This window comes from Ranitomeya imitator, chromosome 1 (assembly GCF_032444005.1).
Source record: "Ranitomeya imitator isolate aRanImi1 chromosome 1, aRanImi1.pri, whole genome shotgun sequence".
Classification (NCBI taxonomy): Eukaryota; Metazoa; Chordata; class Amphibia; order Anura; family Dendrobatidae; genus Ranitomeya; species Ranitomeya imitator.
The window spans coordinates 247,070,426-247,082,776 of NC_091282.1; the positions used below are offsets into that span (position 1 = coordinate 247,070,426).

Below are 12,351 nucleotides of genomic sequence, written 5' to 3' on the forward strand. Positions count from 1 at the left end.
AGTCAAGAACCAAAAAGGTAACGAGCCGTCAGGCTAACAGGGTGGGTGCTGTGTCCCCCAATGAGTGGCTCGGAGAAAAGGATTTTACGGTGCGTACACAAAAATCCCTATTTCTCCCTCGCCACATTGAGGGACACAGGACCATGGGACGTCCCAAAGCAGTCCCTGGGTGGGAAACAATACAACCAAATAACTTTGTGTACCATCTGACTATAAGTGCACAATGGCCGCCTGCAGAATATTGAGTGTGGACATTGTAGTGCTTTGTGAAAGTATGCAGGCTAGACCATGTTGCGGCCTTGCAAACCTACTCCGCCGTAGCCTGGTGCCGAATGGCCCAGGAAGCACCCACCGACCGAGTAGAGTGTGCTTTAACCCCCGCCGGGATAGGTCTACCCCTGACCCGATAAGATTCTTGGATAGTCAATCAGATCCACCAGGCTATCATGGCCTTAGACGCGGCTGAACCCTTTCTGTGACCCTCCGGGAGGACAAAGAGGGAGTCCGATTTGCGGAAGGGAGCAGTCCTAGAAACGTACCTCCTGAGGGCCCGTACCACGTCCAAGGTGTGAAGGGCCTTATCAACCCTATGTTTCGGCTGTGGGCAGAAGGAGGGAAGAATGATATCTTCATTAATGTGGAAGGATGAAACCCCCTTAGGGAGAAAAGCCGGAGATGGGCGTAAGACTACTTTGTCCTGGTGGAAAGAAAGGAAAGGCGCCCGGCAAGATAGTGTGGCCAACTCCGAGACGCGCCTGATAGATGTTACTGCCACAAGGAAGGCAACCTTCCAGGAGAGGATGGTCAGCAGGACGTCCTGCAGAGGTTCAAATGGAGAAGCCTGAAGGACGCTCAGGACCAAATTGAGTTCCCAGGTCTCTAACGGCATTCTGTAGGGAGGTACCACGTGGGAGACCCCTTGAATAAAGGTCCTGACTTGCAAGTTAGCAGCAATCTTACGCTGGAACAACACCGATAACGCTGAGCTCTGACCCTTGAGGGAACTGAGCGCCAGGCTGGAATCCAAGCCGGACTGGAGAAATTCCAGAATGGAGGGAATGGAGAAAACGAGAGGGGGGCGACCGCGGAGCCTGCACCATGAAAAGAAGGCTTTCCAGGTGCGGTGATAGATGCGGGCGGAACACGTCTTGCGAGCGGTGATCATGGTAGCGATGACCTGCTGAGAGAAACCTGCTTGAGTTAGGATCCAGGTTTCAACAGCCAAGCCGTTAAACATAGGGCTCCTGAGCTCTGGTGGTAGATCGGTCCTTGGCGCAGCAGATCTGGGCGGTCTGGTAACCGCCAACGGACGTCGATACGAGATGAACGAGTTCCGCATACCATGCGCGACGTGGCCAATCCGGGGCGATAAGGATCACCGGAACCCCCTCCATCTTGAGTTTTCTGATCACTTTTGGCAGCAGAGGAAGTGGAGGGAACACATACAGGAATTGGAAAAGGTGCCACGGGGAAATCAGTGCATCCACCCCGACGGCCCGGGGATCCCGAGAACGTGCTATGAAGTTGGGCACCTTGGTGTTCAGTCTGAACGCCATCAGGTCCACGTCCGGAGTTCCCCAGCGAAGGCAGATTTGTTGAAAAACCTCTTGATGGAGTTCCCACTCTCCCGAGGCGAGACCCTGATGGCTGAGAAAGTCCGCCGCCCAGTTCTCGACTCCTGGAATGTGCACTGCCGAAATGGTGGAGTGGTTGGTCTCGTCCCAACAGAGAATGTGTGAGAGACTTCCTGCATAGCCGCCCTGCTGTGGGTACTCCCCTGATGGTTTATGTACGCCACCGCTGTGACGTTGTCCGACTGAATTCGGATTGGGTGACCCGCGAGCAGGAAGTGAAAACGACTCAGGGCAAATTGGATAGCTCGGATATCCAGAATATTTATGGGAAGTTTTGACTTCCGACTCGTCCAATGCCCCTGGGCAGTGTTGCGGCGAACCACTGCTCCCCAGCCGAGGAGGCTGGCGTCTGTAGTCACCACCAGCCAATGGATCGGGAGAAAAGACCTCCCCTGGTTGAGAGATGCTTCCAAGGTCCACCATCTGAGCGCGTGCCTGATCCGCGGGGACAGAGGACATGGCCGGTCGAGGGTTAAGGGACTCCTGTCCCAATTGTCCAGTAACATAGTAACATAGTTAGTAAGGCCGAAAAAAGACATTTGTCCATCCAGTTCAGCCTATATTCCATCATAATAAATCCCCAGATCTACGTCCTTCTACAGAACCTAATAATTGTATGATACAATATTGTTCTGCTCCAGGAAGACATCCAGGCCTCTCTTGAACCCCTCGACTGAGTTCGCCATCACCACCTCCTCAGGCAAGCAATTCCAGATTCTCACTGCCCTAACAGTAAAGAATCCTCTTCTATGTTGGTGGAAAAACCTTCTCTCCTCCAGACGCAAAGAATGCCCCCTTGTGCCGTCACCTTCCTTGGTATAAACAGATCCTCAGCGAGATATTTGTATTGTCCCCTTATATACTTATACATGGTTATTAGATCGCCCCTCAGTCGTCTTTTTTCTAGACTAAATAATCCTAATTTCGCTAATCTATCTGGGTATTGTAGTTCTCCCATCCCCTTTATTAATTTTGTTGCCCTCCTTTGTACTCTCTCTAGTTCCATTATATTCTTCCTGAGCACCGGTGCCCAAAACTGGACACAGTACTCCATGTGCGGTCTAACTAGGGATTTGTACAGAGGCAGTATAATGCTCTCATCATGTGTATCCAGACCTCTTTCAATGCACCCCATGATCCTGTTTGCCTTGGCAGCTGCTGCCTGGCACTGGCTGCTCCAGGTAAGTTTATCATTAACTAGGATCCCCAAGTCCTTCTCCCTGTCAGATTTACCCAGTGGTTTCCCGTTCAGTGTGTAATGGTGATATTGATTCCTTCTTCCCATGTGTATAACCTTACATTTATCATTGTTAAACCTCATCTGCCACCTTTCAGCCCAAGTTTCCAACTTATCCAGATCCATCTGTAGCAGAATACTATCTTCTCTTGTATTAACTGCTTTACATAGTTTTGTATCATCTGCAAATATCGATATTTTACTGTGTAAACCTTCTACCAGATCATTAATGAATATGTTGAAGAGAACAGGTCCCAATACCGACCCCTGCGGTACCCCACTGGTCACAGCGACCCAGTTAAGAGACTATACCATTTATAATCACCCTCTGCTTTCTATCACTAAGCCAGTTACTAACCCATTTACACACATTTTCCCCCAGACCAAGCATTCTCATTTTGTGTACCAACCTCTTTTGCAGCACGGTATCAAACGCTTTGGAAAAATCGAGATATACCACGTCCAATGACTCACCGTGGTCCAGCCTATAGCTTCCCTCTTCATAAAAACTGATTAGATTGGTTTGACAGGAGCGATTTCTCATAAACCCATGCTGATATGGAGTTAAACAGTTATTCTCATTGAGATAATCCAGAATAACATCCCTCAGAAACCCTTCAAATATTTTACCAACAATAGAGGTTAGACTTACTGGCCTATAATTTCCAGGTTCACTTTTAGAGCCCTTTTTGAATATTGGCACCACATTTGCTATGCGCCAGTCCTGCAGAACAGACCTGTCGCTATAGAGTCCCTAAAAATAAGAAATAATGGTTTATCTATTACATTACTTAATTATCTTAGTACTCGTGGGTGTATGCAATCCGGACCCGGAGATTTATCTATTTTAATCTTGTTTAGCCGGTTTCGCACCTCTTCTTGGGTTAGATTGGTGACCCTTAATATAGGGTTTTCATTGTTTCTTGGGATTTCACCTAGCATTTCATTTTCCACCGTGAATACCGTGGAGAAGAAGGTGTTTAATATGTTAGCTTTTTCCTCGTCATCTACAACCATTCTTTCCTCACTATTTTTTAAGGGGCATACATTTTCACTTTTTATTCTTTTACTATTGATATAGTTGAAGAACAGTTTGAGATTAGTTTTACTCTCCTTAGCAATGTGCTTCTCTGTATCCTTTTTGGCAGCTTTAATTAGTTTTTTAGATAAAGTATTTTTCTCCCTATAGTTTTTTAGAGCTTCAATGGTGCCATCCTGCTTTAGTAGTGCAAATGCTTTCTTTTTACTGTTAATTGCCTGTCTTACTTCTTTGTTTAGCCACATTGGGTTTTTCCTATTTCTAGTCCTTTTATTCTCACAAGGTATAAACCGCTTACAGTGCCTATTTAGGATGTTCTTAAACATTTTCCATTTATTATCTGTATTCTTATTTCTGAGGATATTGTCCCAGTCTACCAGATTAAGGGCATCTATAAAGCTGGTAAAAACTTTGCCTTCCTAAAGTTCAGTGTTTTTGTGACTCCCTGACAAGTCCCCCTAGTGAAAGACAGGTGAAACTGTACAATATTGTGGTCGCTATTTCCTAGATGCCCGACCACCTGCAGATTTGTTATTCTGTCAGGTCTATTAGATAGTATTAGGTCTAAAAGTGCTGCTCCTCTGATTGGATTCTGCACCAATTGTGAAAGATAATTTTTCTTGGTTATTAGCAGAAACCTGTTTCCTTTATGGGTTTCACAGGTTTCCGTTTCCCAGTTAATATCCGGGTAGTTAAAGTCCCCCATAACCAGGACCTCATTATGGGTTGCAGCTTCATCTATCTGCTTTAGAAGTAGACTTTCCATGGTTTCTGTTATATTTGGGGGTTTGTAACAGACCCCAATGAGAATTTTGTTACCATTTTTCCCTCCATGAATTTCGACCCATATGGACTCGACATCCTCATTCCCTTCGCTAATATCCTCCCTTAAAGAGGACTTTAGACAAGACTTTACATAGAGACAAACCTCTCCTCCTCTCCGATTTTTACGATCCTTTCTAAACAGACTGTAACCCTGTAAGTTAACTGCCCAGTCATAGCTTTCATCTAACCATGTCTCGGTTATTCCCACTATGTCAAAGTTACCTGTAGATATTTCTGCTTCTAGTTCTTCCATCTTGTTTGTCAGGCTTCTGGCGTTTGCGAGCATGCAGTTTAGAGGATTTTGTTTTGTTCCAATCTCCTCGCTGTGGATTGTTTTAGAAATGTTCTTACCTCCCTTCTGAGTATGTTTTCCTGGATCTTCTTTGTTCAAGTCTAATGTTTTTCTTCCCGTCCCCTCTTCTTCTAGTTTAACGCCCTCCTGATGAGTGTAGCGAGTCTTCTGGCGAATGTGTGTTTCCCAGGTTTGTTGAGGTGTAGTCCGTCTCTGGCGAGGAGTCCATCGTACAAGTAATTCACACCGTGGTCCAGGAATCCGAATCCTTGTTGTCTGCACCATCGTCTTAGCCAGTTGTTCGCATCAAGGATCCTGTTCCATCTCCTGGTGCCATGCCCGTCTACTGGAAGGATAGAAGAAAAAACTACCTGTGCATCCAGTTCCTTTACTTTCTTTCCCAACTCTTCAAAGTCCTTGCAGATTGTCAGTAGGTCCTTCCTTGCCGTGTCATTGGTGCCAACATGTATCAGAAGAAATGGGTGGACGTCCTTGGAGCTGAAGAGCTTTGGTATCCTATCGGTCACATCCTTGATCATCGCACCTGGAAGGCAGCATACTTCTCTTGCGGTTATGTCCGGTCTGCAGATGGCTGCTTCTGTGCCTCTCAGTAGTGAGTCTCCCACCACCACCACTCTTCGTTGCTTCTTGGCTGTACTTTTTGCTGTCACTTGTTGCTGTGTGCCCTTTTCTTTTTTGCATGCTGGTATTGCTTCATCCTTAGGTGTGCCATCTTCATCCTCTACAAAGATTTGATATCGGTTCTTCAGTTGTGTGGTTGGTGTTTTCTCTATGGTCTTCTTGCTTCTTTTGGTCACATGCTTCCACTCATCTGCTTTTGGAGGTTCTCTGACACTTTCTTCACCTTCTGTGACCAGTAGAGATGCTTCTGTTCTGTCTAGGAAGTCTTCATTCTCTTTGATGAGTTTCAAAGTTGCTATTCTTTCTTCCAGACCCCGCACCTTTTCTTCTAAAAGGGCCACTAGTCTACACTTCTGACAGGTGAAATTGGATTCTTCTTCTGGTCGATCTGTGAACATGTAGCACATGCTGCAGCTCACCATGTAGGTTGTCACATTTGCCATGTTGCTCCTAGATCCTGCTGACTTGCTGTGTGTTTTCCTTCTTGTGTAATCTACTCAGCCAAGCTTTCTTGCAATAATGTCCTACAGGCAAAAATTTGCGCGCCGTAAGGCGTGCGGTTTGATGATGCTTTCCAAGCAGCTGGTCCCGGCTGTACCCAACGATCTTCTTGCTGAGGGAGACTTCGCTTTTCCCAGAAGGCACCTGGAATATGCAAATTATCCTCCTCAAGCTTGAATCCCTGGTTTGGTGATGCTTTCCAAGCAGCTGGTTCCGGCTGTACCCAACGATCTCCTTGCTGAGGGAGACTCCGCTTTTCCCAGAAGGCACCTGGAATATGCAAATTATGCATTGCTGTAAGGGACGGAGATGCAGTTGGGCGAAAGGAATCGCTTCCATTGCGGCCACCATCTTCCCCAGGATCTTCATGGCAAACCAAATGGACTGCGGACAAGGGCGACAGAGCGTCCGGGTTCCCTGCTGAAGCGCTTGGGCCTTGGACCGAGGAAGTAAAACCAGCCCCCTGGACGTGTCCAGGATCATGCCTAGGAAGGAGATCCGCCGAGCTGGAACAGGGGAGGACTTGCCCAAGTTGATTAACCAGCCCAGGCGCGAAAGGGAATCCAACGTAATGCGGACGCTTGTTTCACAGGCGTGATAAGACGGACCTTTGATCAGGAGGTCGTCTAAGTATGGCAACACTACCACTCCCCGGGAGTGTAGAATGGCCATGACAGCCGCCATGACCTTCGTGAATACCCTGGGCGCCGTGGCAAGACCGAAGGGTAAGGCCGTGAATGGAAAATGGTCCTCTAGAATGGCGAATCGGAGGAACCTTTGATGTGGCGGAAAGACTGGGATATGAAGGTAAGCATCTTTGATGTCTATTGATGCTAGGAACTCACCTCTTTCCATCGAGGAGATGACCGACCGGAGGGATTCCATCCTGAAGTGCCGTACCTTTACGCACTTGTTTAGGAGCTTCAGGTCCAAAAGGGGGCGCACCGACCCATCCTTTTTTGGCACGACGAAGAGGTTTGAGTAAAAACCTCTGAATTTCTCGCGTTCCGGAACCGGAACGATGACCCTGTTTTGGCGGAGGGATTTGATGACGCAGTGAAGAGGGCGAGACTGAGCTCCCGAACTTGGTAGACGAAAGGGGAAAAACCGAGCTGGAGGGGAGGCGGAGAATTCTATTTTGTAGCCAGAAGACACCAGGTCTCTGACCCATTCGTCGTGGGTGACGGAAAGCCAGACGTGTCGAAAAAGAAGCAGGCGACCGCCTACCTCGGTGGTGTCGACTGGGATTCTCGAGTCACTGTGATGGAAATCTGGAAGGCCTAGAACCTCTGGTTCTGGGTTGTCTAGGTTTTCCTCGCCAGGACGGATTCAGTCTGTAAGAAGGCCGAGAGTCTCTGTCTGTGCGTGTAGATCGTTCCGATCTGGATGATGCTGTGGAGTTGGACCAGAAAGGGCTACTGCGAAAGGGGTGAAAACGAAAATGCTGTTGGCGCTGAAAAGGAGCTTTTGGCCTGTGTTGAGGGAGGAACTTATTTTTCCCTCCTGTAGCATCGGAAATAAGTTGGTCCAATTTTTCCCCACACAGGCGTCCACTCTGAAAGGGAAGGGAAATCAGAGACTTTTTTGAGGAGGAATCCGCACACCACTCTCTAAGCCAAATAGCTCTCCTGATAGTGATGGCGTTTGAAGCCGCAGTTGCCGCACAGTCTGCTGCTTCTAATGATGCGTACATCACAATCTGCAGCCTTAGCGATTTGTTTGGCGAGGTCCGCCGCCTCAGACGGGAGAGCCTGGTCCTGAATGGACTATGCAAGGGTATCTGCCCAGAAAACCATTGCATTGGCGACCCATGCCGCAGCAAAGGCGGGAGATAGGGAGGAACCTGAGGCTTCATACACTGAGCTTGCCAGAGAATCTAATTGTCGTTCCGTGGGATTCCTGATCGAAGCTCCGTCAAGTACTGATAACAGCGTTTTGGTAGCCAAACGCGATATCGGAGGATCTACCAGCGGTGGTTCCGTCCAGTCCTTGACCAGATCTGCGGAAAAGGGATACTTTGATTCCAGAGCCTTTTTCCCGTAAAGCGTTTATCTGGTCGCTCCCTGTGTCGCCGAACTATCTCTAGGAAATCTGGATAGGAGGCAAACACCTTATGGGATCGCTTGGTTTTCGTAAACGAAACTGCGTGATCCGGAGCTGAATTAGGGTCATCATTAACTTTTAACGCGTGATTGACAGCCTCAATGAGGGAGTCAACAGTTGATCGGAACTCCGGAGAATCCAGGTCCATGGACGCCTCAGACTCATACTCAGAGTCGTGATTGCTTTGAACCCCTGGAGAGGATGAGCGAGAAGTGGAGCTACCAGAGGCTGAATGGCGTGGTGAATGCTCAGGAGAGGTAGTGCGGATCCGTTTTTTGGATGTCCGAACCTCCTTCGGGTGAGAGCGGCCCCTGCTGGCCGATGATTCCCCTGTTATAGAGGGGTCTCTTAACCCAGAAAAAAACGAACGCCCCGCTCCCCAGAGGGGTCATGAAGGGATTCAATCGCTTTGGCTAGCGAAGCCATGGATTTTGACAGTGACACAGCCCACTCAGGGGGGCTAGATACACTGGGGTCAGTAGCGGCGGAGGGCTCCTGGGCACATTGGGCATCACAGGCTGCGCAGAGCGGGGAGCTTTGGGGCCGGGGGACAGGAACCTGGCAGGTGGTACATGCAGAGAAAAAGGTGGTATGTACCTTAGTGGCCTTTTTAACCCTTGACTGCGACATGTTGTACCCCTATGTGATGAAAAAAGAGGCTAGTGGAAGCTGAGGGGTAACGCTGCAGGGAAGCACTTAGTGCCGTCTCCTTACCTGGTCCTGTGCCCCGCAATGGATAGGTGGCGCTGAGTGGGAAAGACCTCCGTGGAGGAAAGGAAGCCGGCCGGCGCTGTGTGCTGCAGAGGGAAGATGGCGGCCGAGAGTCTGTGGGTAGTCTCGCAGGGAGCGAGAAGTGCCAGAAGTGTGGGCGGAGCCACAGCGATGATGCATGGGGTGGGCGGAGCCTGCCGGAGTGCGGCCCAAGCAAGGCTTAAGCCGGGGGCTAAATTTCTGGCCTCGGCGCTCAGGGGGGAATCATGCCGCTATGGAGCCCTCCAAAAACGTGATCGCCGGAAGAAAACTGACCCCTGGTGAACTTACCCCAAATGAAGGTGCCCGGGGTAGATAGGACGGTGCAGGGTTGGGGGACCCTCCATCCACCATCCCCAGAAAAAGGGGGGTGGAGAGGAACCGTCCGCCTCCTTCCATCATCCGCTCGTATTCAGTGGTGATGCAGTGGGGCTGCACGGACGCCACAGTGGAAGCGTGCCTCTGAACAGCCGAGGGTAAGACCTGGTGGGCAGGGCAGATGTCCGGCAAAAAAGGGCCTGGCTGCAGAAGAGGATACTGGAGGTGACACACCAGTGCTCGTCTGTAAAGTGGGGGGAGATCGGTGCCCTTGAAGGGGCCCGTCGCCCAAAAAGGTCAACTCAGGCAGTGGCATCCCATGTCGCAGGAGAGGATACGGAGAGGTAAACTCCCGTGCTCGCCTGTTGCTGGTTCGGGGAGATCGGAACATGAAAGAATCCATCGCCCCTTCGTCCAGAAAGACGAAAAAGATCCAGTGTGCCTCCTACGAACACTAAGGCTACTTTCACACTAGCGTTTTTTGCAATACGTCGCAATGCGTCGTTTATGGGGAAAAACGCATCCTGCAAAGTTGTTTGCAGGATGTGTTTTTGCCCCATAGATTAACATTAGCGACGCATTGCGACGCATTGACACACGTCGCAACCGTCGTGCGACGGTTGCGCCGTGTTGTGGCGGACCGCCGGGAGCAAAAAACGTTACATGTAACGTTTTTTGCTGCCGACGGACCGCTTTTTCCGACCGCGCATGCGCAGCCGGAACTCCGCCCCCACCTCCGCGCACCTTGCAATGGGGCAGCGGATGCGCAGGAAAAATGCATCCGCTGCCTCCGTTGTGCGGCGCATTCACTGCTAGCGTCGGAACCTCGGCCCGACGCACTGCAACGGGCCGAGTCCGACGCTAGTGTGAAAGTAGCCTAAGCTTGAACTGGTTCTCTGGAAGCCAGCATGAGGGTGTATACTGCATGGGAGGAGCTAACTCTTTTTGTCTCAACTTAGTGTCAGCCTCCTAGTGACAGCAGCATAACACCCATGGTCCTGTGTCCCCCAATGTGGCGAAGGAGAAAACTGTTATTTTTAATTAGGAAAGAATAATGGACAGTTCTGAAGTTTCTCCATTTACGGTAATTCTGAGGACAGGAGAGCTCCGCAGTCTGTGAGGATGGCCCTTTATATGAGACCAGAACAATATTTACCTCATACTTTGATGACTTGCGGGCTTCAGCGGAGCCAATCGTACTTTGCACAGCACTTCCAATGTTAAAGTCTATTCCATCAAATTCCTGGAGAAGACTGTCAAAGTTTGCCTCTGTTGGATCATCTGGGGTTATGAACGATAATGCTGGCTGGTCTATAACAATTATTAAAATATACAGAAGTCATTAAAAGAGTAAGCTGTTATTAGAATGATCACTTAAGTAACTAGTTTCATAGTCATGTGAATGGGAAATTACAGTCGTTCCCAATATTGGAAATTATCACCTATGCAAGACAGGTGATATAAGTTGCTGATCGGTGGCGGTCCAACCACCGGAAATACCCCACCATAAGATAGCGGTGGTCATGTATGAACTCCATCCATGTGGAATTCTTACAGCTGTCCTATTCCAGAGCAGCTGAGAAACACAAAGCAATGACTCAATGGGTACAACCTTACACTTCTGTTACCGCTCAACCAGAGTGGCGGGACCAAATAATTCCGATCTGCTCCCTGGTTTTGAGCTGTCAGATGCTACTTGCTCTCTGAATGGATACAGTTTTATAACCTTTATATTTGCAATCTTTTAGATTTCAGTAATACTCACAGTTTGTGGCTTGGATGCAGAAAAAATTTGGGTTAAGGACTTCCACTATTTCTGTTACTCTTTGAGGAACTTTTGAAGAACTGATTGAATACAGGACGGCTTCGCGTTTGCACAACTCGCTGTCTCCACTGTAAAAATAAAAATGCATAAAACATATTACAAACAGGAAAAAAAAACTATATGGACACTTAGGTGTCTTCTATATTTTAATACAGAGATTGTGTCAAAGACAAAACATGTCCGTAAGCCTTTATAAAATATATGCATGACATAGAAAAGGCTCTGCACTAGAGATTTATACATATATTGGATGGAGGGTGGTGACGTCCCTATGGGGGCAGGCTTTGCAGCACTGAGAATCTCTCGTCCCCAAGCGCTCACCCACCTATCAACTCTCTCTTTCCACCATGTGCTGAGTTCTCCTGTCTTGTCAAGGCCATAAAGCATGGGGAAAGTAGTTGAGTCTAAACTTCCACCAATTCAGAGGCTGCTGGCACGCGCGTCACAGCATCTGTCAAACAATGACATGCTGTGATGCAGTTCATAAATAAACAGATAGATCAACTGCGCATGCGCTCCCTGGGTTCGCGCATGCGAAGTTATTGTGCCCAGCCACCGTCATCTGCCTCTACAAAGATGGTGGTCTGATTTACTGCACCTGCTCAGTGAATCATTTTCCTATGGCTACCTGGCGGGGAGGGTGCCACGGTGGTCTGGATCCGAGCGGCGGCAAGATCCCAGCGGCGTGGGGGTTCTTGCGGCGGGGGAGTCCCAGCAGTGGGGGGGTTCAGCGATGACCCACTTGTGGTACTGCACAAGGGCCGGGTACCACCAGCGGGTGCCATATTGGAAAACCCATCACTTGGGTATTCCAATATGGTGGTTGGGGGACTTCCGATGCGGCGCGGTGGATTGTGGGATTAGAGGACGTCAAGACGGAAGTGGATGACATACAATTTAAGGTAATTATATAAATAGATTTTTTTATATCTCCTCTCCATTAAGGAGACAGTATCTTGTAACATTTAGGTTACAATTTGTGATAATGCCCAATGTGGCGTCACCAGAGAGTCTTGTCTAGTGGTGGTTATTTTTTCTCCCCTGCATGGCGTTGACCAATCATAAGAGGCGGCATCAGTAAGGGCAGAAAAATGAAACATACCCCCAGAAGGTCAGAGGAACACGCTTTCTCTTGTGAGACTTTAATGACACTGAACCCAGAGCTAGTTTTTAGTGTACAGCTGA

General features: G+C 48.8%; 1 protein-coding gene across 2 annotated transcripts in view; it reads right to left on the reverse strand.

The window, feature by feature from the left end:
* Positions 1 to 12,351, reverse strand: part of TCTN1 (tectonic family member 1) — a 98,644-nt gene that overhangs the window by 61,756 nt on the left and 24,537 nt on the right. For both annotated transcript variants that reach the window (XM_069755130.1, XM_069755123.1), the window contains exons 3-4: positions 11,107 to 11,234; positions 10,498 to 10,652 (exon numbers count right to left, since the gene is read on the reverse strand). In XM_069755130.1, coding sequence (XP_069611231.1) covers positions 10,498 to 10,652; positions 11,107 to 11,234 — 283 coding nt within the window. The remainder of the gene's footprint in view (positions 1 to 10,497; positions 10,653 to 11,106; positions 11,235 to 12,351) is intronic.